Source organism: Malurus melanocephalus, unplaced genomic scaffold, assembly GCF_030028575.1.
Source record: "Malurus melanocephalus ecotype Western Australia unplaced genomic scaffold, MMel_1.1 scaffold_439, whole genome shotgun sequence".
NCBI lineage: Eukaryota > Metazoa > Chordata > Aves > Passeriformes > Maluridae > Malurus > Malurus melanocephalus.
In genome coordinates, this window is record NW_026623671.1 from 224,323 (window position 1) to 250,256 (window position 25,934).

Sequence of the window (25,934 nt, forward strand, 5' to 3'; positions counted from 1 at the left end):
GCTTTCCTGTGGGGCTACAGGCCTTTTTGCTTGCCTCTAAAACCCAGATGTGGAAATCATCAAAATGTTACTCAAAATCAGTTTGGGAAAGTTACTTAGCATCTGTTCTGGCCACACCAATGGAAGGGGAGTGAACAATGCTTCTCCACCCTGGTAAAGTGCTGAATTACTTCACTCACAGGTATTTGTCAGGTATGAGCAAAGCTTCCAAGTAAGTTTCCTTGGAACCAGACCCCTGCCACCAGCCCACTGCATATCCAAACCCAAAATCTGTTTGACAACTATTTCTAGCTTCCTTTAGTAACAATGGCCCAGAGCACTGCCTGGGGACAGATTAGGGGTGGGAGGTTGTTTTACAAAGGCATCACTCCTTGTCATTTGTAACACCTCTAACTCAACAAAGGCTTTCCAAAATGGGTCTGCCCTTTGCCAAACAGCTCTGCATAGGGCAGAGCAGAAAGCATCCTTCCTTCTGCTTATGCAGTGGCTTACAAGRCAGCCCCAGTTTCTTTCATAGGAGAGAGCAGAAATGTCTATACAGTCCAGAAAGTAAAGTATCCCATGAATAATCTAATCCCAACCACATGAACCAGTGGGAAAAGCAATAATCCTTRGTTTGAGCAACTTGGCAAACAAATCATCCTGAGCCCAGCAATGCCAGTTTCCTTCCTTTCTTTTTCATGAAAAATACGTGCTGTTTACTTTACCACAGCACCTGGACACTGCGCACGCACAGACCTTGTTTAGACAGAAAATAGGCAGTTCCTATTCAAGTGGGCTCATCTGCACGGGAAAGTTTTTGTGCTCGAGYGTGAATTGAAAAATGCAGAACAACTATTTCGAATTATCTTTCCGTGTGGACACTGTTATTCAGCACTAAGAGTTCCTTTGTGAGATTTAGCTTAATCCGTTTCCAAAGTGGATTAAGCTAAACCGCACAAAGGACCTCTTACTGCTGAATAAGAGTGGCCGCATGGAGAGATAATGAGGAATGGTTATTCTGAGACAGCTCCTTCCACTGCGTATTTGGGCTTTTCCACTCAGCATCMACCAGCCCAAAGCTGGAAAGGAAGTACTGGAAAGGGAAGAGTGCAGTTCTAGAAATTTGGGGGAAAATAAGTGCCAGGGCCACAGCATCCCCATTAAATCTGCTCCGCACATGATGGCTGCTCCTGCTCCTGCTCCTGTCGGCAYGGGCTCTGGCTCCAGAGGAGGCTGCATTATTCAGTACCTGCTTCTGTCAGCTCCAGATTGAATCCAGCCACAAACTTCAGCTGCAGACAGGGCACGCGGGGAGGAGGACCTGCGGCGAGCGGCCCTGCCAAGCCTGCCACCCTCGGTACACGTCAACTTTGATCTGCCAGGCTCACCCATCTGGCTCTGCAGCATCACCCGGCACTGCTGCGGCTCCTCGCCCGCTGCCAAGGCTGAGCTGCTGCTGCTGCAGCCCTCGCGCCCGCCCGGGGCTCCGGGGACCGACCGTCTGCGCCCTCCCCGCTCCGCCTGGCACAGCCACTCTCGTGCTGGAGAGCTGAGAGCCTGCTGGTGTTTAATTGTAGGCCCACACAAGTCCCTGGAAGTTCATTTAACATGCGTGCTCCAGCATAACAAACCGCCGTGTGACTGAATCCAAAATGCGGCTTGCGCTCCTCTGCGCTGAAATACTCTSCTAAACCATCTTCCTCCCAGTGCTGTTTCTCAAAATGTTGTTCTCTGCAGGTTTGTTGTGTCCCAGACTAATTGTAAAAAGGGCCAGAATTTAAATATCCTATTTGTGTCACATTCAGGACATAGGGGTTATTTTATAAACAAAAGATAACAAGAAGGAATCCTGTGGTAGATGTGCTTCCAAGCACACTGAAGGCATCACAGCTACATTTTTCTTAAGATTATCTGGTGAGCAAGCTTTTGTCTCGCTTCCTCTTCATCCAGAGAGCTCCAGTACTCAGAAATGTCAGACAGAGATAAACTTTGGTGTGTCAGAACAAACCAAAATGCCAAATCTCAATGCTCCCACTGTCATGTTAGGTGCATGACTGCACAGCCTTTTCAGGAAACCAAAACTGGTTCACTGCAATATCCACAGCTACAATCCTGGTGCTTCAGGAGGCCCTGCTGAGCTGTCCCAAGAAATGTCAGAGGAGCCTGTCCCTGCCTGGGAATGCTGCAGCCACCCAGCACAAGGCAAGCCACCCCAGCACTGATGAGCCAGAGCCTCTGCCAGCACCAAAAGGCCCTCCCAAAGCCAAACCAGATGATTCACAAGAGATGGATGTTCCACAGTTTAAGGTCTGATGGTGCTGAGCATACCCTAACACCCCTACTCTGCTGCCTTCTCCTGGAGCAACACTAAGGGTTTCTAACTCACACAATTTTACAGCCACTCTAGGAACACTTGCTGCTTTTCAAGGCGTGGTAGCCTTRAAATCAAGTGTTTAGGGAAGAACCTCAGCCTCTGCTTACAGCACACAGCAAGTGCACCAACTGCTGTAAAGAAAACTTTGAGATTGAGCAGAGAATACCCTGCAGGCTCAGGAAACAGAGCAAATAAAGAGAATACAAAATGTATTATTTAAGAAACAGAAAACAAACAAAAAAAACACACAAAACCCCCCCACAAATCCTCATGATCTTTTGAGGCCTGACTCATGATCCTAGAACAATTGGGGTTGGCAGTACTATACATTTTTACAGCATTTATTCACAGCTGAAATATCCCAGCATCCAAATACTTCAGAGTTCTTGGAGCTACTCACAGATCTCCTGACTACAACCAAGCGTGACAATTCATCCCAGCTGCCAATCCAGCCCCAAGGTGTCTTCTGAAGGTGCTTTAGTGCTGACTGATGTTTGCAGAAGCATTAAATTCCTGCTCACTCCACAGTAAGAGGTACAAGCCTGCACATTTCCCCAGTCTCAGCAATACAGCAGATGAGTTAACTCAGTACTGAAATGAGGGCTGCAGAGGATGGACATTGTGTTACAGAGCAAACACAAGAGCATGAAGCAGCCCCCTAAAGTCTGAACTATTTTGCAAACATATCAAATTACCAAGTGAATTACTTTCAAGGAGCCCACATTTCTTCTGYTCTCTACGAAAACCAAACACTAGGTTTCTATTCATATTTAATAGGTACTGAAYATAATTGAGTGTGTTTCATAGGAACCCATCCAAAACAATTTTGTTGGGCTGCCGGTAGGTGAATTCTATACTTGGCCCCAAACAATCTGGTTTGTACACAGAATTTTTTCAAACACAGCCCTCTCCAACAAAAAAAAAAAAAAATCAAAAGGAATTAGTGGCGAAAGATTCAGCCACAAAATTCTCAGCAAGCCTAATTTGTTCTGTGGCTTAATTCCAAGCAGCTCCAAAAATTCAGGACAAGATGTTTGCACACTTTTGGGCATGTATTAATGAAACATTTTATTTACTTTGCAACTGCCAGAGCAATTAGCCAAATAAAGTATAGAGTATTTTAGAAGGAGAGAGTCACCAAAGGAGTTTTACTATTAAGTCTGAGTGGGTATTTCTGCAGTGTGAGTCTCAGGGATCTGTGTGTTGGGTCCGTGACCCACCAGCCATCRGGGACTGACCAGGCACCAGGACAGCTCGGACACAGCCCTCTCCTCCTGCCCACTTGTGTCCCTCTCARATACCAGGTACTGACATCAATGATGCCCACCCAAACCCTAAATCCTTCCCCCACACCACCACTGTGCTCCTGATCACCCTGCAGATCTCTAGGGATGGAAGAGGGTGTCCTACAATGCATGCAGGCAGCCTGGAATCCCAGAACATCTCAAGAGGTTACCACAGAGGAAGAACAACCTCCCTACAACAAGACCAACAAAGCAAGAGCTCTAAAACCCTCTTGGAGCACTGTGAGGGGAAGTTACAAGATTGTGGTTCCAGATGGCTCCACACACACAGGACAGCKTGTCTGCCTGCATGCACCCAACCCCTGGCCTCTCTGAAGTCACGCTGAAGGTGCATTTTAAAATCTGGCTACGAYAACCCAAACTACCACAAGTAAGATAACTGTTTTCTCGTTCAAAATGCAGAAGTACAAACCGCATCAGACCAAAAACTTTGGGAACAGACTATGAAGCTTCAACTCCAGTTGCTCAGGGAAAAAACTCCTGATCTCTCCAAACCACCCAGAGGTCCCAGACGCGCGCTGCCCGCTGCCCGCACTCATCGAAGAGGCTGAGAACAGTCAGTACATTTCAGATGGTTTTCCCTCCAGTTTTGCTTGTCACATTATGTTTTGAAAAAACATTTTTACTTTCTTGAAAAAAAAAGGAAAAAAATAGATACACTACAGCACAGTGATTCTTTGTTCTCAGTGATTCAGTCTACTATATGGCTGTGTTCCTTACACATCAGGCCAAAAAGTACTGCAAGTCCTCCCCCCGAGGTTAGCACTGACATTTACTTCAAAATGCAGGAATTTTTTAAACCCCTTACTGCTTTATAAGGAATATATTGTACCAAGCCACCATCATCTTGGGTTCTGAATGTTTTTGCTCGGTGCAAAGGAAGCTAAAACCAAGTCTGTGCACAGCCTGCAGGAGGCAGGATCCCAGGACTGGTCTTGTACCCCCACTCCTGCCCAAAACAGGCAATGGCTGAGTCAGAGCATTTACTTTGCAGAGAACAGGGAAGAACAGCACTGGTATTCTCCTGAAGGTTGTAGGAATGCACACAGATAAAAAGGGTTTTGAAGGAGCTTGCCTTCTGCAGCGAGCAGATTACAGAGATCCTCGCAGACACACCTTGCTCATTTTCACTTGCCTGTCCAGGCTGCTACAGGAGATGTTCAGGATGAACAGATGTTCAGATGTTCAGATGTACAGGAGATGAGAAAATCCCACTCCCACAGCACCCATCTCTCATCCCTATCACCATGCTGGCAGCACACTGACCATGGGATTTCAGGACAACTAGCACCCTACCCCCCGAGAGCAGGRCACCCAGCTGGGGTCTGCCTTACACCCAAAACTTCCTGCTAAGACTGTTTCACAAAATCTTAATACCWTCAATGAAATCAAAGGTCAGAAAAAAAAAGAGGGGAAATAACCATAAGCACACTTAAAAAATATCCCAGCTTTGCAATAGTGCTATCCACAGGCTGAATTCAAAATTTTGACCTAGCAAGCTTAATAGTACACTATTAAAACAATTTTTCCCCCGGTTTTCTTTCACCTTTGGACACAGACAAACAGCATGACTGTGCCAGAGCAAGATGCAAAAAGTCTTATCAGATGAGTGAAGCGCCTAAATGTAAATAAATGCACTGGTCTTAAATGGAGCCTCATGCTGTACCTTCCTCAAGAYATACTGAACATAATTTCAGTTTAATATTCTGTGTCTCATTATGGGCCTTGGAGACTCTCTCAAGCACCATGAAAAAGCAGTATTAACCCAGCCCTCGGCACTGGGGGCAGCAATCCGGCCAAATTATTCATGCTGGTCTTTTGCTTCAATTTTTGTAGTCTTAACTTAATGTTCTTAAACAAATCTGAAAGGAGGATGGCTGACAAATAGAACAGATTTTACTGAAGACATTACAGATGGCCATTTATGCAGCATGGAGTCATGAAGCTGAACTCCTAAGGGGCGTTTCATCGGAGCTGGGAGTAAAGAGCTTGGGGTTGTCACAGCCAAGCACTGGGAAGAAAAAGTGTTAAAAAAGGGAAGGAAAAAAAAAGGAAGAAAAAAAGAGGGGAAGAAAAAAGAAAGTGGGGTCAAAAAGAAGGAAAAAAAAAAAAGGAAGGGGAAAAATAAACCCAAACCCCCACACTCTCCTTTCCTCTCTTTGTAATGCAGCTGCGAAGATTAGCCTCAAATCCTGATTTCAGAGATAGAGGAAAGATAAGAAGTGATTTGCAGGTGTTAGCATTTTCCKACAGATCTTCAGGGCAGCCCAACCGATTTAAAGATGAAAAACTGGCACAGGTACCCTTGATGGGCAGACTAGACACAGCAASGAGGGCAGAGGACCAGTTTCTATCCCTCCACATTACACTAGCACAGAAACATCAGCATGCCCAGAAATACCCCTCACTGCTCTGCAAAAAGATAAATTGCTTTTTCAGCACTGCAGAATTGGGTGCAGAGCCCCGTGCAAAAGCAGCCAGGTCCCAGGTGCTGTGGGCAGCACAGCAGCAGCAGAGGGGACACTGGGGACACCTGACACATCCCAGACCAACTGGAATCTGCAACCACTTCATCTCCCCCGAATGCCATCACCCGCTCTAACTTTATTTACCAAAAAACAAGACCATTTTCACTCCACAAAATTAATGTGGCCTGGGGCCAGTGCCAAGAAAAAGGATGGAAAAAWCTGCCCCTTATTTATGTATTTTAACAGAACAAGGGAAAACAGTTTGCTGCTGGAAATAAACATTAAACCTTGCAGAACCTCCTCCCCCCGCCTCCCAAAAACCCACTGCTCTCCCCCTCACTCCCTCCCTCGCCTCTTCTCCCTCCAACATTGTAAGTAGCACAAAAGATCACATTACAAATGCCAGCTGTGGCTCTTTCGGAAGGTGGCCTCCATCTCAGAGGTAGTATATGTTCCTCATGGCCTAAGTGGTTGCTATGGTAAATATGCTTTTTATTGAATAGCAGGGTGAAACAGCTTTTAAAGAGACCCATAAGAACCCCATAAATGGTCAAAATACAAAGCAGATCAACCTCGGTCGCCCTGGAAGCAGGTTTGGCTTCATTTTCCAAAACGACTGTGATTTTTGAACCCTTTTTGTGTGTTTTGTTGACCACTTGTCTCCACCTCGCCCACACCTGGATGGAAGGGCTGGAGAGAGCCAGGGGAGCCGAGACCCCAACCAACCCCCTGGTCCCAAAAGGAAGGAGGCTCAGGGACAGGGGGTGCTCAGTGCTGGGGAGCTCAGGTGATCCCAACCAAACTCACCCAGGAGAAGCCTCCTGCTCCCTCTCCATCGCTTCCTACAAACCTGACACCAATCCAGCACACCAGAGCCCCAGAACAATCCCACCCCCTGTGTCAGTCCTCCAGCACAGYAGTCAAAAGGAAAGAACTAAAATAGGAAAGTTTCTCTGGCTCGTTTCTTATTAAGAGCAAGATGATGGCAGGTTTTGATGACTGCAGATTCCAGAATARCCAGCCACTCATCTTTTCTCTGATCTCTTCCTCCAGTGACAGCCCAAGTGGACAGGAAGGAAAAGCAAAATGATTCGGAAAAAGTGAAGCAGCCAGCGCTAGGTATCAACTGGGCCAATACCCGACTTGTTCCAATTGCTCTCTGATGGATTGAGGAATGGTTTAGAAGCTCTGGATTCTAAAGCATAGGAAATCKTTTTTTCTTTTCAAATGAAGAAGTCTGACACTCCTCACAAATGGCTGACAATTCTCAATTTAAAGCGATAACAATGGAAAAAGAAGCTCCTCAAAATGTTTAGTATGATTTGAGATATACAGCAAAACAAATTTGTGCCTTGGGTGATTTACCACCGATATCAGCTTTAGACTATAGAGCAAAAAGTAAAGTATGAGCAGAGTTTCTTATCCTGGTATTTACTTTATCATCCAATGGTTGTAAAAATGGGTTTTTTTTAAAAAAAAAAAAAAAAAATCACATTAAACTTCATGATGAATTATTTCAGAAGAAATATTCTAAMCCACTACATGCCATCTTCTCCAGAGGTAAATTTCCCAGATGAACAGACAGAGCTCCTTAACAAGAGATGGCACTGACACTGACTATGGGTGAGGGTGGGCCATTGCATCACCTCTCTTGTAAATCACCACGTAAACAATCTCCTTCTAGACCCCCATGGATGTTATTCTAGAAAGTAAAATAAACCTCTAAACCACTCTCGTAAAAATTTGTACCGAACATTGCAAACTCAACATTGTTTTCACAACAGAAGCGCAAGAAAAATCAACCAAGAATTGAAAATTTAAGTTTGACATTAATAAATAAAGCTATTTTTAAAATAAAAATTATACTCATTATAAAGAGAGTTTCATATTTTGCAGGTAGCARCAAACATTGGATAACACTGTTTATACTAAATGAGAAGTCATCACAACACAAAGGGACATGTGCTTTGTTGAACTTGGCTCTGTTGAGCCTTCACCCAGGTAAAATGCTGACCCATTCTCACAAACTCTCATCCAAAATTTTACATCAAGGAAAAATTTCTATAAGTAAAGGACATAAAATAGGCTTGGTTTTGATTTTTCTAATGCTTTCCAGACAGTCTCTTTACTCCCTTCAGTTCAACACTGTCAGATGTGTAAACCAGCCTGATTGGACTCCACTGCCACTAAGTAATTCTGYAGTGTGTAAATTTAGAGCATTTTTTACTCTCTGGTCTCCTGCAAGGCACATGGATGATAATTTCATAAACAGCMCAGCAATAGCAAAACTATTCCCTCCTTTTACCACACGCTCGTTAGGGATTTATTTGTTTTGAGGTATTTCTCCTTTGCTCTGTGTAAAAGAAAATTGATGATAACCAATGCCATTAATGTCAAATGCCGCTTTTTTTTTTTTTTTTAAACAAAGGAAGAACATCTTTCTGTGTTTACTTACAACAATGTGAGCTGGAGATGGAGACCTAGCATCCTTGAGGGCTTGTCTACTCTGAAGGCTCCCTGCCTGAACATCAAGCAGTGGCCATTTCATCTGCAGATACTGGATGGAGGAAACAAAAATGGGAAAAGAAAAATGAGTTCAGAAAAGAAAGGCAAAAAAAAGAAAAACAAAACAAATCTTAGGTAACATGGATAAAAAAAGTATAAATTAAAATTTATGCAAGGAACTGAAACAAAAATTAAGACAACTTTACATATGTTTGTGGAGACAAAATCTGTGCAGAACTAACAATTTCATACCACTGTATTACAGTTCAGGAATACAAAAATACAAGATTGCAAAGACATTTTTACAACAATTTTACTAATCATAACACATCTAGAAGTAGAATAAAGCCCACAAAGAAACAAAATAGCATAACCATGGAGAAGATGGGACAAGGGGAAAGGTGGATATCAGCGTCAGGAGAGGGAAAACATATYGTGAGTTAAGAATATGATCTCAGTACTGAATGGGTCATCTGTSAACCTTCTTTCAACAAATGCACCAAATCAACTGCTCCAACTCCCCAGCACTGTGTGAGCCCTAAAGACAGAGCTCTACCCCAGAACCACCCAGCACTGCTAAACCTTAGCACCTATTTTCGCTACTTTTCACCATTTCTGAAAGCCACCACAGACTATTTTCTCCTTGCTTATCTTCTGCCAGAGAATCTGGCTCRGGGACAGCCACCATTCCTCTGTGGCACTGCCACGGGCAGACAGGCTGAACACACTCAGGTGCCGTGTCTGCAGCATAAGGGGCAATGATTCAAAAGCAAAAAAAACTTCAGACTGCTGCACCAGAAAGGCTTGACTCTGAACAAGAGCAGGCCCACGGAGAAATGAGTTATCCCAAACAAACTTCTGCACTGCACATCTAAATATAATTTCAGCCCAAGCTTTTCTCTCAGCACGGTGCTGCGCTGGCCCCATTAATATAGGTTAATACAGGAATTCTGAAAACCCTGTATCGTGCTGGAAGAAATGTGCACGGCCACATACCTTCAGCCCCCTCCCAGAACTAAGAAAAGCAGCTGCACACATAGATCAGGCCACTGCAGAAGCTCCTATTTAGCACTAGACTCTGGTTGACCTGACAGATCTATTACTAGAAAATACCTAGAGAAATAGTTATGGTTACCCATTCCTCCTTCTTTTTTTTTTTTTTTTAAGTGTTATCTCGAAGAACCACGACACACAAGCAGCCCCTGCCACTCCAGGCAGGCAGCGGAAGCTGAATCTGAATCTCCACGAAGGAAGGAAGGAAGGAAGGAGATCTGGTTCCCTGCTTTCAGCACATCACCATCACATTTGCTCATGTATGCAGAACATTTGCTCACATGCAAGGCCTGTCTGCTGCAAGACTCTGGGCACTGAGGCGCCCAAAAAGCAGGAGCCAGCAGGAGGATGTGTTACCAATTCCCATCACTTGGAGGGCCTGAGTTTTCCAAGCTACTGGAATGCAAATAAACAAACCCATACTCTGGATTTGTGCCCCACATGAGTTCCTCGAGTTCCAAGAAGTCTTGTTCTCATTCATGTTCACGTTTGGGATTTGWGCAATGTGGACCAGAATGTTTCAGCAGTTCTTAAAAACAAGAAATAAAACCCAAACAAACCAGACCTAGACTACCCATAAGCRACGTTTCTAACTCTTACAACTCGATTGTAAGCCTCCAGATACTTGATCACTTGCATSAAATCCCTGCTCTTCAATATATGTGACCACAACATAAATTTTAAAGTTGAGATGATGTTAAAGCAACTTTCTAACCCTTTGTGGTTTCAAAAAAAGTGCATAAGAATGCAACCCGAGTGTGCAGAATTTGGACTCAAACCCTAAGCCAACTGAGAGCTTTTTGAGGGGAAATCTGATACATTTCAGATTTGCAGATGACACTATTAAACAAGTCAACTGCTGCATTTTCAAAAGGCCACCAGTTTTTTTGACAGCAATTGAACACCACCACATAGTGGGGCACAAATTTGCAGAAAGGGTCCTGATAGGTCACAGCTACCACTGGTTTCCCCAGGTTTTCCAGACAACTAGTGAAGTATTTTTCCCTTCTTCCAAGGAAGCCACAGCTGAAGCCCCTACAATAACACGACAGCTCAAACRGTGGCTTTTCAGGCCACTGAAACAGCCACCAAGCCATAAAAATAAACCCATCATCTTCATTTTTCCATGACCATTCCACAGCCATAAGTGACCCTGGAATATCCCTACAACCACAACCTGTGAGGAGCTCAGGTCAGCAGCTGTCCCAAAACACAGGCCAAGGAACACGTGGGCTTCTCTGAGACTGCCCCAAGGGCAGGCAGAGGCACTGACAGGCAGCAGGGGTGAGSTCACAGCAGACCCCATCCAGCCAGTAATTATTGCAGGGATTACAAAGCCTTCAGGACTGTCAGTTCTGCTGGTTTTTACTAGCAATAAATTCCATTAGAAGAAACAGAGCAAGAAGGCATGGCTGCTCCCTCTCCACCTCTATCCCACAACAGCCCGTGCTTTCCGAGCGTACTTTCAGCTCCTACACCAGGCTGACCTGAGGGCAAGATGAACGTTTCAGAAGATCTTACTGTTACACTTTGTTTTTCTCCTTTTAAAACCCTCAGTCTGGACTCTCGCTAAAGCYCTTCTCTTACCCACCCCTGGCAAAGAGGATCCAAGAAGTCTCACRGTGCAAAGGCTAAAGCACAAACAGCTTCTCTTGGACACGCACACGGAGCCCAGCACGAACAGTCCAAACCCAGAGGGCTCCGTTTTTGCACACAAGCACAGACGTGGACAGCTTCCATTTCTGCCAGTGGATAATGCACCGGTGGGAGACAAAATAAAACYAAATAACCAGACCCGAGGGAAAGCACTAACGCACAAGGGTCGAGAAAGCAACTTCCATGAGCTCTACCAAGTGGCCAGGATCCAGAGCAGCCTCCCAGCACCGCCAAGGGCGAGATGTTCTGTCTGTCAGATAAGGAGAAGGGGCCAGAGCCCACAGCCAATGCCCATGTCGAGCTCGTGAACCCACAGCCTCGACGGCAGGATGTTTGCAAAAGCAAAAAAAAGTCCAATTTGCTGGCTTCAAAATGCCAGCCTTGTTGATAAAGAATGAAATATTAGCATTGTTTAAGGTGACAAGCCCGACTCAAGGCCTCCTCGTCCAAGAATTGTCATGCCTGTAACACAATATTGATGTGGTGGCTTATAATTCTTACTTTACATAAAAGCTTCATTGTGTGCCAAATTCAATCTCCACAGGCTACCTGAGCCACAGATTTTTACAAGTCTACATTTCAGCGCTGCGAGTCTACAATACACATAATTTTCAATTATGTTAGGGCAGAGCAGGATCACTGCCTATATAACATTACTGGTTGGAGGAAATGAGACTCAGCCCTACTGCCGAGAGAGCTAACTGGATCCAGATGGCAGCTGAGCGCGGCAGCCGGCCCGGGGAGCGRTGGTGTGGTGTCACAGCTCTCTGTCCCACTGCAGGGACATGCCAAACCCTTGCTGGGGCTGGGAGSTGCTGCAGGAGGATGCTTGGGCAGGGGGGAGAGCTGCATCACCACGGGGAAGAGGAGGGAGAGCAGTGATTGTGCACACAGGTTCGCTATTGCTGCCCTGCGCTGTGATATTCTTATTAAAAAGGAGAAAAATTAAGTCCTGCTACAGCASAGAGGTAAATCCTTTCCTTCCTCGAGCAACTAAATAGCAGGAAATCCTCTTCTCTTGGCCCTAAATGCAGATTTGAGCCAGACAGTTCCTCTGATTTGCAGGGAGTCCACAAAAATCCAAAGCTGACTTTCCCAGCCTTCTGACACTGCTTTTGCATTCCTGCACCGGGCAGCTGGGAGGGGGAAAAAGGGTAAGAGGGAGGAAAGTTCCCACCATCCTGCTCCTACAAATGTTGGACACCCACTCACTCCTCTCCYGCTTCTTGTGTCTCAGTGTGGAAACCAGGACTTGCCTGCACAAACACTGAACTTTTCAACAAATTAACTCCAACAAATCTGTGCAAATTATTTCAGAGAGAAACTGTTGAAATGGGCTCTGCTGGCCTGCTTTTAACATTTTTTTTAAATAATGTCATCGTGGTGCAAGCACTTTATTCCCTGTTTAACAATATGATCTGATGGGGATCATTAGCATGTGTGTGTTTAAAAAAAAAAAAAAAGTTTTATGGCAAGTCTCAGAGAGCTTAAGCAAAATAATTGTTAAGCTCCAGGCCTCCACACAAGAATTAAAACAAGTATGGGGCGAGCGTACTTGAGAGAAACCAAAGCTTTTAAAAAGGCTGTTAAATTGTCAGCACAAGGGAAAAGGCAAATSATTTGAATGGCCCAGATTTTTTTCTGTAGAAGGGAACAAAAAAACCCCAAAACCTTCTTACACATCCACACCTCCCACCTACAACCAGAGGGTCCWGCAAAGCACAGACCCGCTGGGAGCAGCTCTGCCTGGCCACCCCCCGAAGCAGCCACCTTCCCGAGCACTGGCTGGGCAAACAAACATCCTTCCCAAGTTTTTACAGCAGAGTTGGTCAAAAGCAGCTAAATTTCACATCCAGTACTAGAGGGGTTTGTTGGAAACTCTTACTCAGGGCCAGCAGCTGCCCCACAAGGGGCCAGGGCTGAGCTCGCAGCAGCACRGACACGAAGGAAAGGATGGCACTGAGCTCACAGGTGTTTCCTGCTCTGGTGTCCAACCTGAACCTGTCCCCTTGTCACACTATTGTTTTCACTGCTAGAATGCCCTACAAGTGATGTTTTACAATATATAAAAACATAAACACAGTCAGAAAAAAAGCGTATTTTTAAACAGAGGGAATGCTGCATAATGCTTTCCAGCTCAGGTTTCCTGCAGCTGGTGCTTATTAGCTCCCAGGAACTGAAACAAGCAGGAGCAGAGCTCCTGGAGTCAGCTTGATGCCACTGGTCTCCAATATCTCCCCCAACCATGGGCCCACACCTCCAAAGTCTGCACTTTCTCCCTGGATCTCAAATAGAAATATTCCTGATCCTGGATTTGCTGTTAGTGTCCCCTGTGGCACTGCAGAATCACGTGAAGTTACACACCTGGATCTCAACTTGAAGGTCAGGAGTTTCTCCAATATTTAGTTAGCAGTTCTTCTGGGAGGGAGTTTCTAGACAAATTTTAACCAGAGATAATCCAGTAGCAACACAGAAGATCACAGTGCTGAGGGGAGAGCTGATATTTACGGGAAAGCCGATGGCAATGAAAACACAGATTAACAAGATCAAAATTGCTCACCACACACAAGAAAAAATAGTTGCAAGATGATTCTCATCTTGGTACCTACAAAGAAAGGTCTCTCACCTACTAGTGTCCCCCACTTACATCAGAAGCAAAGCCTCTAAAATTTTAAATAAAAACTCTCAGCTTCTGCTCTATTGCTTAATTTACCTCAACCCCTTATTTCTGGTTTTTAGTTATCACCTTGTTTGTAGAGGTGTGCCATGTGAGAGCAAAATCTGAAGGATTTATTTKAAATAACTGAAGGAGGCTGTTGAAGGAACTTTAGAAAGGCCTCCTATTCCTCACAGATCTGCAATGTCTGGAATTTTTCATACGAGAAGTAATAGACACCACCCACGATGCTGAGCCCTTCTACAGAATATGTAATGCACCACCACGAGGCACAGGGGAGCTGCTCAAAACAAAAGCAGMGAGGTTGATTTCGGTGAGACTGATCCTTTCCACACAAAAGATTTCCCCAGAGCATTCAAGAAATTAAAGCATAAAATTGTAAAATGTGGAAGTATTTGTTACATATCTCCAATTTTTTTCCTACCAATATGATTCTTCAAACTATTGCAACATCATATAATAAATTATGAAGTCAAATATATTAATAGGGGAAAAGTGGCACAAAACCCAGGAACTGGTGCTAGTACCTGCACTGACAGATGCACATAAGGCATTAAGTCCTCTTCAAAATTTAAAATGTGCTTTAATTCTTCCATTATTGAGAATCTGAGTGACCTTGCTCCTTCCTTTCCAGTAACACACAGGAGACCCTTGACACAGGGACCTTGAGTGGCCCATTTAAGTATTTTGCCTGTGCCTTTGTCACATTGCTGAGGTGCTGCTAGGGCAGAAAAATGAGACAGCTGAGTCCTTCACTGGCTRAAAGTTAGAGAAATGTGTTAAACAGCCCAAGATCATCTCCAAGAGGGATGCCTGAAAGCAGAAACCCTGGGACCCGAAACTGTCTCACTGAAGGAATGGAGCAGGCTAAGGTGATGGGCAAGGACGACGCCCTTTTTGGAGTGGGAAAAGGCACAAAGTTTGAGCCCCACTGACTGAGACACCTCAGTCAGTTCTCCTGACTGGAGGTGTGGGAATGTCCCAGAAAGAGCAGATCCTGTGCTCTCTCCTGAGCTGATCTCCAGGTCTGCATCTCCATCCCATTGCCACTGCCAGGCATCGCCCCCACTCACACGAGTTTTCTGCACACTCTGATAAGGGTGCAGAGGAGGTGCCATGGGAGAGAGTTAAAGAGAATAAACAGATGCTTGCTCAAAAATTATTGCCTATAAAAGTTCAAGCAAATGCAGATATAATTATTTGCTCATTCTGACATGGATGAAAGGCATTCTTGMCATCAGTCCTACTGAAATACTCAAGTAAAACAGGTTTTTTGCTTCTACTGAAGGCAAGGTTGGTAGGCTACAGTTGAGTTCTAGGATACACTGAACACGAAAAAGAAAAGTAAAGGCTAATCAGCTACTTCAGGAATTTAAAATTATTTTTTTTAGCTTTACAAGAGGAAGAATGTTCATGTGACACAGAAGTAGAGCATTACTCTCGGCAGTTCACATGGTATCTGCAAAGTAACTGCAGGCAGTATTTCTCAATCCTGGGTGGAGTTTGGGAAAGCACCATTTTTTATTTTTTTTTTACATTTAATGTGAAAGACCCCACAGTCCTCAGAGCACAAATCAGCAGGTTGACTATTCAGATGTCTACAAAGTGCTGTTCCAAAAGACAGGCACAAATAAAAGCATAATTTCAGTCAAAGAACAAGAGCAAGCATTTTATCTACTTTGAGCCAGGAAAAAAAAAAACCAACTTCATTTTTAAGCTGCTCTCCTCAAATTTTCTCTGCAACCTGTTCTGTTGCACTTACGCATAGAGTTTCCATTAGATAAAGAATGGGACAGACATAAAATCTGAAKAAAGTGTTTCTGTAGGTACAAATTGCTTAGATTCCAAGTTTAACCAGCCTCCAAGACTGACCAAACAATTTGATGTACAGACACACAATTTCTCATCCTGGCAATCTCCCAGAGAGTGAGAGAACAATTGGTAACTGGTGTTTGCATGAAGTCCAAGAATGCATTTTATGGTCTATAAAACACAATTCCTTCCCTCCCCTTCAAATCAAGTCAGTAAAGATATCTGACAGCATGTTAGAGAGAGATCATGGCACTGAGCTACCTCTGTTGTAACAGAAGAGCTGCTCCAGGGGAACCTTGCCTCCCTTAAAACTTTCCAACTCGGGTAAGAGCACAGCTCTATTGGTAAAGGAGAGGCTATAACTTTAAACTTTGTAATTAATTTTTAAAACTTTTTTTAAAAGGGAAAASCAAGAAGAAAAGCCCTACAAAATAACAGTGTTTGGTGGTCATCCAGCTTGGTTCTGCTTTAATGTTGCAGAACATGCCTGCCCTGTCCTGCTCCCCTGACATCACATACAGATCTGTTTGTGCAAAGAGCAAAGGGGACCCTCCAAACCGCCCCCATCTTTCCCTTCACTTCCACCACTTGGAGTTTGGATYGGGAGCTGCATGTTTCCTAATTTTGGCAAGCACTAACCAGGCTATTTCAGCACCCTGGTAGTGAAACCCATCAGGGAATTCATGTCTACGTGACCACGACACCGAACTGGTACCATTTTACACTGCATGTATTTGCGTGAAGGTAAAAAAAAAACAAAACAAACAAACAAACAAACAAACAAACAAAGACTGTCCTGCATCAATCACAAAATCAGAGAATGGAAGGGACCTTGAAGATCACCTAAATTCCACCTTTCCTGCCAGGCTGCTCAGAGCCCTATCCACCCTGACCTTGGATTGGGCATCCATAATTTCTCTGGGCAACCTGTGCCAGTCCCTCACCACCGTCACAGGAAAGAATTTCTCCCTAATATCTAATCCAGACCAGCCCTCTTTCAACCACCAAAAGGTTGATTTATAAAGTGCTTGGCACCTCCAGCTATCAAAARCCAGCAGAAGCATGACAAAGGCAGGACAGTGAAAGGATGCCCTGTAAGACACATCCCCTCCAAAGGGTCTCTGGGGCTATTGGGTTGGGAGGGATTTCTTCACTCTTTGATCCAAATTCTCATCTCAGACCTTGTGAAGTACCTGTGAATGGGTGGCACGGGTGGGTGAGACCCCTGAGTAAAGGTGCTACAGCAGAATTTAGCGTTTCCTCATTATTTTAAAACGGCCTGAGAGGGTTTTACTGAAAGAGTCGTATTTTCTTCCACTGTTGGGTAAGTGAAACTCATGACTCCAATCACTACCACAAAAATTCCTGTCGATGTAGCAATTCTGGGTGAACTGCCGGGAGCCACTCTCTAGTAAACCCAGCAAATTTCATACCAAATTTCCTGTCACCTCCCTTGTGGTTTCCATGTGTGATTGGGTCTTCAATGCAAGGAGGGGTAACTGCAGAATAGATGGCTCCAAGGGYTTCAGGCCCTCATGAAAATCAAGAACTTGCAAAATTCTCTTTCCCTAGGGGTGGTAAGTTTTGTCTATTTCTTTTTTTTTTTTTTTAAGTTAACACAAAAACGTAACCTTAAGGCAACCTCAGGAAAAAAGTCTTGGAGATAAGACTGGAAGCAGCAATATTCTGACCTCCTAGAAGAAACTGGGAAGGTTGCTGTTGAGGTTATTTTGTTTTTGAGAAAAGCCTGACTTGAAAAAAAAAACAAAAACTTTCCGCTGCATCATATCCTGGTCCACATTCCTTGCCATAATCTTTGAGCTCAGATGTGTGGAGATGTCTTTGAAAGATGTAAAAGAGGTCGAGAGTCCCCTCAGCTAATTGTGCTGGCTGAGAAATGAAACTTGTGGGCTGGGGTAGGATTTGTGTCAGGCTGACCTTCTGCGAGACCAGCTACTCCTCTGAATAAAACCCTCCGGCTGCCTCTGCCAGAATCCTCCTGCCACTCAAGTATCATCTTGCTGCAACAAATTACTCCTAACCCAGGATTATGGCTCTTTCCAAATCCCTCCTAGAGAGMCGGGAAAGGAACGTTCCCTCCCAGGATTCGGCACCCCTATCAATAATTCTCCTTTTTGCTTCCCTGATGGCACTTGGTCCAAGACTGCTGCACCCATTTTTCTTCCAAATAAAAACTGGATCCTCAATTGTCCATCAGAAGAGGAAAAGATGAAGGCTTGCCTTCAGATATCCATGGAAAAGATCTTTCCCCATCTGGCCAGAGGGAAAGATGACTCCCAGCTAAGTAGGAAGAATTATATTTAGGCGGAGGACTAAGTGAATCATTTGGGACGAAAGCAAAATAAAACAAATGAAGTATTCACTAAATCTGTGCTGTCACCTCTTGTTCCTGGGCAGCCACCCCTCGTGTTTATTTTCTGGTTTCCTCCAGCACCACCAAAACAATGCAAAGTGCATTTAGGTATTTCAAAGAAGTATTTTTAAAAATATTCTGAATCATCAGCCACACAAACTCTTCCTCAAGAACATATAAAATCTTGGCTTTTCTTAAAGGAGATGCAGACAAAAAAAAGATCTTAAAACAAATATGGCCCAGAATTTATACCCTTATGCGTTATTTTCCCCCAGTTTAAGGGGCACCCCCAATGAAAATAAGCCAAATTCTGGCAAAATCTAAATATATCATGGCATGACTTTAGAAAGGTACACTGACTTTTCAAGTAACTTTAGGTTATGCATTAAATGTMAGCAACTTTAGTTAAACTGGCATAGTTTGCAGGCTTAAGACACATAAAATACACCACTAGAAGTWCTGAAGAAATGTGAGGCTTTTTGTTTATTCAGAGAGAAAAATTTTCCTCAGTCAAAAAACTACACTGCCKTATCCACTCCCTGAACTGAAGAGACTGGAGACAAAAATCAAACAGCACAATGAACTAACACAAAATAATCCTTTCAGCTTTAACAAATTGGGGGGAGGGAAAGAAAAACACTTTTTTTGAACACAAAATTGAAGTCATCCATTGCTCCATGTATCTATAGGGAAAAGAGAAAAAAAAAATTTCTGCTGCACAGGGAAGAATGCAACATGCATGAGCTTGCATTCTTCCTCTCCGAGTGTGGGTGGAAGAGAAGCAGGAGGGGAATTTAVAAAAAAAATAAATAAAAAAAAAAGGAGTTTAAAAAAAAATCCATGTAGGAACAGTGTCTGGGAGGGAGAAGGGCACCAGCAGCTCTGCAATAGCTGTGTCCTGGAGGGACTGTGCCCCATGTGCCAGATTCCTGTGGTGTGGAAGGGGKTTGTTTTGGAGAGGTGAGGGTGGCAAAYGCCCAGCTCACCCCCGACACCGCACACCCACATCTGCATCTGTCACAAGTTCAGCCCCAAAACTGAGACAAAGGAGTCATCGGAGCAGCCCCGAGTGTATAAATCTGTAAATAGCTGAAAATGTTGCTCTTGTTGCTAAATATAGTGCAGGCATTTCAAACTGGCTGGCCTGAAAGGCAACTTTTGTATTTATTTATTTAAAGGACCATGGTTTGGAAACACTGAGTGTTTTTTAAGCCTGTTCATGTATGTATGTTTGCTCTCTCTCAACATTAATATGCAAAAAAAAAAAAAAAAAAAAAAAAAAAAAAAAAAAAAAAAAAATTAAAAAAACTTGGCAGGTACTAGAAAAACATCTTCCACGTAAAGGAGTCAGAGAGCTGAGCAGAAAGACATATTCGACTTTGCAGTGGGAGCAAAATCTTCAAGGATGGTAAAAAATTAAATATAGAATACCTTCAACCCTGCACCCTGATACAATCAGCAAATGCTCTGCTGCCTGTGGGAGCTGTCCCCAGGATCGGGCACTTCCATGGAAAGAGAGGGGTGTGGATGGCAGGAGAGGGGAGGAGAGGGGCAGGGAACACCTGCAAAACCCCAAAACCCCGCAAGCCAGGGCAAAGGAGGGATGCTCAGCTCCTCACCCTCCCAAAGCCGGCACAGGGATGCCCGTGGGCTGTTAAATGCTGGGAGCTGGACACAGCTCACACTGACCTTTGCAGGAGGGTGAGAGCCAGGGAGCAGCGAGCCTGTGCAGGAGGAAAGGGCAGATTCCCTGGGAAGGGCTCGGGGATGGCAGCCCAGCCCCAAAACACGCAGGAGTCACCGCAACGGAGCACGCACCTACGGGATGCTCTGTGGGATGCTCTCTGAAATCCAAGGGCACAGCCCTGCAGCTGGGGCAGCAGCTCAGACACTGAGGGGACAGGGTGACCCTACCCCCAGGACAAGGATGGGGCACACACCAGTCCCTCACGGCTCCATGGGGACAACCACAGCCCAACTGGAGGTACCCGAGGCTTCACACGCCTGTGCCAAAGACACCCTGCACACCCTGCACCCACAAGTGCCAAATWAATATTTTAGATTTTAGCCTTACCCGCAACTGATAAAAAAACCCCAGTAGCTATTCGAGGTTTGTTACAGCTGTACAGCTGTCTTAAGGAAAAAGAAGGGGAAAAAAAAGCTTTTTCTTAGCAGGGCGGGGGGTGGAAGGGGCTGCATCGACAGCTCCAGTAGCCAGAGGCACTTTGCAAGGAGGAAAGTAGAACTCACGATGTGGGCAGGCCTCGGGTTTCTGAGCCTCAGGGCACATCCAAGAGACACAGCGTATTTACTGAGCAGCCGGGAAAGCAAAGACTCCCGTCTTACAACATTTTATAATCTTATTGTGGACACTTATATTTTATAAGTACTGGAGGTTGAGGAGAGCAGGGCGGGGAGGGACACAAGAAGCCACATTAGCTGTCTGGAGGGGTTCTGAGAGRAGGGTTTGTTTTTTAAAGACGAGGTAGGATGACTCCATATGTGGGTAATTATAAATGAAGAGACCAAGGATCAATGAGCTCCCTTTCATAGCAATAGCTTATTTATTTATTTTAAAAATCACGACACAGCATTTCTGTTCCATTTCCAAGTCAAATTTATCCTAGGTGGAATCASAGGAAGAAAAACCAGGTTCCTAAACAGATTTTTTTTTTTTTTTGAGAGCATTAATAGACTCGGGAGCATCTGCGCAGGACAGCRAGTTGAAGTCAGCGTTTCTGCATGCTGCACAGCCAACCCCACAACCTCGGGAGGGAACTTTCATCTCCACAGACCTGCACACGAAAGGTCACCACAGTGCACCCTGCTCCCACTAAGGAGCTTACCTCTCACACGTAACATCAGCCTTATTAAGACACGTGCGATGATACAATGGGCACTAATCTACTGAAAATTATTATTCCTTTCTTCCTGCCCCCAAGCAGCTCAGGGATTTGCAATATGTTTGGTCTGTGGGATGTTACCTGAAGGACAGGGGGAATTCAAACTGCCCTGCCCTCTTCATTCCCTGGGTGATCCTTCCCAGTGATTTCCAGTGAGGCTGCCAGGGGCAGCCCAAGTATTGCAGAGAAATTCCTCTGGTTGTGTATGGGTTTAACCAGAATTAAAAATTTCATTTATAAACAAAAAAAAAATTTAAAAAGAGAAAGAATTATTTCTCCAGCAAGCAGGAGAACAGCATAAAAAAAAAAWGCAGAAACTCAATGAAACCATTCCCCATGTCTTTCCATTGGTCCAGGAAGACTGGCAGCTCCTGCAAGACCAGCTTCAGGCTGTCATTCTGTGGAGCTGGATGTTTTGCCATCGTTTCTGAATGATAATTGGCTCAAAAATTAACACGCCTCAGTGTCCCTGTAGAAAGARCCCTGTGGTCTCATCCAGCGGGGTCATTACCCGCCAGAGCATTCCACATTTCCTCGAGAGGGCACGAATGGCCTGAACTCCCACACACTTCAGAGCAGTTAATTCACTCAACAGGGCAAAGTATTCAGGTCAGGATTTTTCCAAGAAGCCATAAGGACCTGGGTGCCTGATTGGCTTTGCTCCTTTGTGAATCCTATCCCTTGCATTGGTGAGTGATTTAAGACCCACACTGAAGCTCTGTTCAAGGGGTCAAAAATTTGCAAATATTATGTGACTAATACTTTTTCATTTTAGAAGCAAGTTTAGAGAAGTTTGAGCCATATCAAAAAGCGCTTTTATTCTCAAAGTAGTTTTAAACCTCCTCTCTCAGTTTATTAAGGCCATTAACTCTTCTCCTCATCTGAGTCCCTTATTTTGTTCCAGGATGAAGAATACTCCTCTGTCTGGGGACTGATGGTACCCGTGGTGCATCTCTCTCATATAAATGTGTTTGCAAAAAACACAGAGTCCTTTGGTTTTACTTTACTGTGGAGTAAACACTCACATCAATCATTCCGCATATATACACCCCAAAATACACGGCAGACATGTCCTATCAGTTCTGCAAAATGATGCTTTAAACTGGTAAATATAACACATCAGGCCAATTCATCCACAAGTGTCAAGAACCTCAGGGAAGCTACTGGACTTTTCAGTCYTTTGTTCCTTAGGAACTCTGATTCCAATATGACTACCAGTAAGGCCAAATTAGCAGCCACTTGTGACTATCTTGTGTTGTACTTCATMCCCCAAGCCATGTAAAATGATACAAAATTCCCCATCTTATCGCAGTGCAAAAAGAAAAAAGAAAAATCAAAGCAACCTCCCCAGACACACAGAGAATAGAGAAGATGGCAATGGAAAAATGGATGGCACAGTCATTCCCTCACACACATCAGGAGCATTACAAACAGAAGGGGGAWGGGAATTTAAAAAATATCTGGGGAAGTCTGTATTATCTACTGTATGCTTGGGCAGTGAATGGTTAGAAATGTGATTTTTTTTTTTTAATTTTTACAAAACTAAGGGGAAAGGTAATTGTTTGCCAACAGACTTCAGCTAAACCATTTTGAAAACAGTGAAAATGCAGAAATGGCAAAGCAAGGCCACKGCAGGACAGGGCTGCAAGGGTGTGGATGTGGCCACTGCCAGTGCTGGTACCAAGTAACAGCTCCCCAGCCCACTGCTTTGCCAATACAGGAGGAATTAAAAAAGAAAAAATAAAAAAAAAACTCTAACAAAATAAAATGCCAACGCTGCCCTTCAGTAGGGCCYAGATTAATTGTGAATGCAAATGAAGCCCTTCTGCAGCACTAGGGTCCATTTCCAGGGAAATGTGTGCACCCGCCTCTGTTTACTCCGGCTCCAGCAATGCAGCACAACCTTCAGTCAAGCTATTAACTTGAACGTTGAACTTCACAGCACTGGCTGTCTTTCTCAGCCATTCTTTTGATGTTACCTCCAAAGCAAAAGATCAAAGACTTTGAGTGTGGTGAGGGGAAGTCCCAGGCTCTTAGCCTACCAGCCTGTGATATATGTTAAAATCCTGGCCAAAAGAGAGAGCGAAGGGAAAAAGAAAGGAAAAGCTAGCGAAGAAAGCGCTCTGGCAGAGCGGTGACACGAGGAAGCGGCGCGGCAAAATCCACACGCCACGTCTACCCGGGTTCACGACCCCAGAAAGGGGACCTGCTCCTCTGCCCCCAACGCTTTCTGGCAGTGCTGGGCTGCTCCCCAAAATCTGCAGCTCCCAAAACCCCGTGCCCAGGCAGGGAAGCATCCCTGGCCGGTCCGTGGTGCCGGCCCACGAGCTCGGCAGGACGGGGAGAGGAACACAGGATCAGGGGCTCCGCAGACATTGAATTTCCACGTCCGCCGTGGGCTCCCAGGCCATCCTGAATGAGTCACACAAAAATAAACCCTTCGCCTCAGCCTTCCTGCTCGTAAAACGCGGATGATATTGCCCTGCCAGGATAACAGCCTATTCTTCCTTGTGGGGCCCCGCCAGGCGGCCGTGCCAAAGGCCGTGCCGCTATCGGCGGGGTCCAAGTCCACACACCCCTCACGTGTCACCACACCCCGGGCAGGAGGGAACCCACAGCCATGGGGACAGGCAGCTCCCCCATCCCAAAGAAAGGAYTGTGGGGCAGTGAGGTGGCTTCTGACAGATCACCCCCGTCACCCTGGAGCAGATGTGGATGCTTTTGGGAAGGCTGGTCCTGCAGGAAAACATCCAGAGACTAACCATTTTCCCCACCTCTCAGCCTGTTTTTGTTTGTTGGGGATTTGGGGGTTTTCTTAGGGTTTTTTTGTGTTATTTTTACTTTAGCCACATGTTTAGAATGGGACAGGAAGGGGGCGATCTTTTTTTTTTTTTCCATATATATATTTTTTTTATTTCAACACTCTGTCCAATTATTTTCCCCTTCCTGGTGCTTTTTTTGGGTTTATTTATATTCCCATAATACACAACAGCATTCCAGATTTAGATGGTGACACTTGGTTGACACGGTCAAAAGTGGATCCAGCACAGSCTGTCTGCCAAACCAAGCCCCTCATCCATCAGCCGAAGTCCTTTTACCGCAGGGTCATGAAGGAATCACGGACTGTTTGTCATTCCTTTCTACCAATGTCCCTCCTAACTCAAGAAACCAAAACCCTCTTATGCTTGTCAGCTCCTCCTCTTCCCCACCCCCATGAATTCAGCTCTTGGCATTCACCAGCRTAAAAAGCCATGGGATTCAAAACAGAAATTCTTCAAAACAGAATTCATGGCATTAAGCAGTAAGTAGGATATTCTGATTTTATTGTACTTTACTTACTCCTACTTAGCTCTAATCCTCACTCCCTAGACAGAGGCTCGCTCTCGCTGTCAGCGAAGTCGATAGGAATTTGGCTATTGACTTCAATAGAAGTGGGATCAGTTCCTCACATCTGTTGCACAAGGCAAGCAATATGCAGAGCAAAAAAAAGAAAAATAGGTGGGGAGAGAAAAATAAAGCAGAAAAAAAAAAAGAGAAAAACCTCAACACCGAATTGTGAAATGATAAATGAACGCRAATCAGCACTGCAAGTAACAGTTGCGAGGGGAGCTCCAAATCTGCAAACCAAAATCATCAATTCCTAGATCAGTTCCTCCTTTCATAAATAGGCAATCCAAACAATTACAAGGGGGGAAAACCCCAAGCCACAACAAAAAAAAAAAATTACTCTCCAGTCACAGTTTCTAATGCAAAAGGACCAGCTGGCCTGTCCAGCAGAGCTTTTTCGTGCTGAGGAATCCCTCAGTTCCCTTCCCAGCCCTCTGCTGCCCAGAATTTTGGGGCACAGAGGCAGAGGAACACGCAGGCACACACCAGGAGACGGCAGGATCCCAGCCTGCAGAAGATGGAGCCGACGGAACAGTGCGAGAAGTCAAGTACGAGCTGCTGCTCCCCAGCAGGARCGGGATCCAAAATAAACAAGACCTAGATCTGGAACGTGATCCTGCCCTGCGTCACAGCCCCGCCATAATGCACCAGGAGTCAGGATTTCTTGGCATCAGCCATGCTCTCGGCAATAAACAAGCCAGCTCTCCAGWGCTGCAAGGGACGCAAAGGGAGTCGGGGAGGGAAGGAAAGGGAGAGGGGGAAGAAAAGGAAGATAAATGAAAAAGAATTATCTGTGTATGAGCTAAAAAGAATGTATAAAGTGAGTATGCGAAGAAGGAACTGCCAAAACTGGGATGGGAAGAAAGAAAAGGAGATGCAGAAATAGATTTCATGCAACTTCTACCTGCAGAGATTCTGTTCAAGAATTCGGCATCTTGGACRAATAAATTTCTCTTTGTGATAAACTAAGGGCAGCAATGGTAGCTTGCAATAGCATAGCCCCAAGATTCAAATTCTGCACCTAAATCTTAATATCACCAAGAATTTCAAAGTCCTCTTTAAAAAAAGAAAAATAATAAGTAAACATATAACAATCTAGCTGGCTCTCCAAAATTCCTGAAGTCTGTTTGCTCRCCATGCTCCATGGCAATCACAACAGCTACTTTCCCTCTCTATTTATACTCCATTTCAAATTGTGGTTCCTACTACGTGCAGCACATTCACCACGCCAGAAAAATCACTTAGCTTGGAAAAAGCCAGAAAGAGAAGGATGAAAYTGGGAAGAGAGAGAAGGCAGGGACWATATTTTGCTAAAAAAAGTAAGGATGACATTTGCGCTCAGACAGGAGCTAACGTAGYGCCTGTAAGTCTCCGATCCACCCAAGCACTTAAGYACCTGCTTAACTTTTAAGCTGGAGCAGCCCTGAAGGTTGTGGTGT

General features: G+C 44.7%; 1 protein-coding gene across 13 annotated transcripts in view; it reads right to left on the reverse strand.

The window, feature by feature from the left end:
* The window catches only part of TCF7L2 (transcription factor 7 like 2), a 167,770-nt gene that overhangs the window by 97,496 nt on the left and 44,340 nt on the right, over nt 1-25,934 (reverse strand). For all 13 annotated transcript variants that reach the window (XM_057380170.1, XM_057380169.1, XM_057380173.1 and 10 more), the window contains one exon: nt 8,584-8,685. In XM_057380170.1, the coding sequence (XP_057236153.1) occupies nt 8,584-8,685 (102 nt within the window). The remainder of the gene's footprint in view (nt 1-8,583; nt 8,686-25,934) is intronic.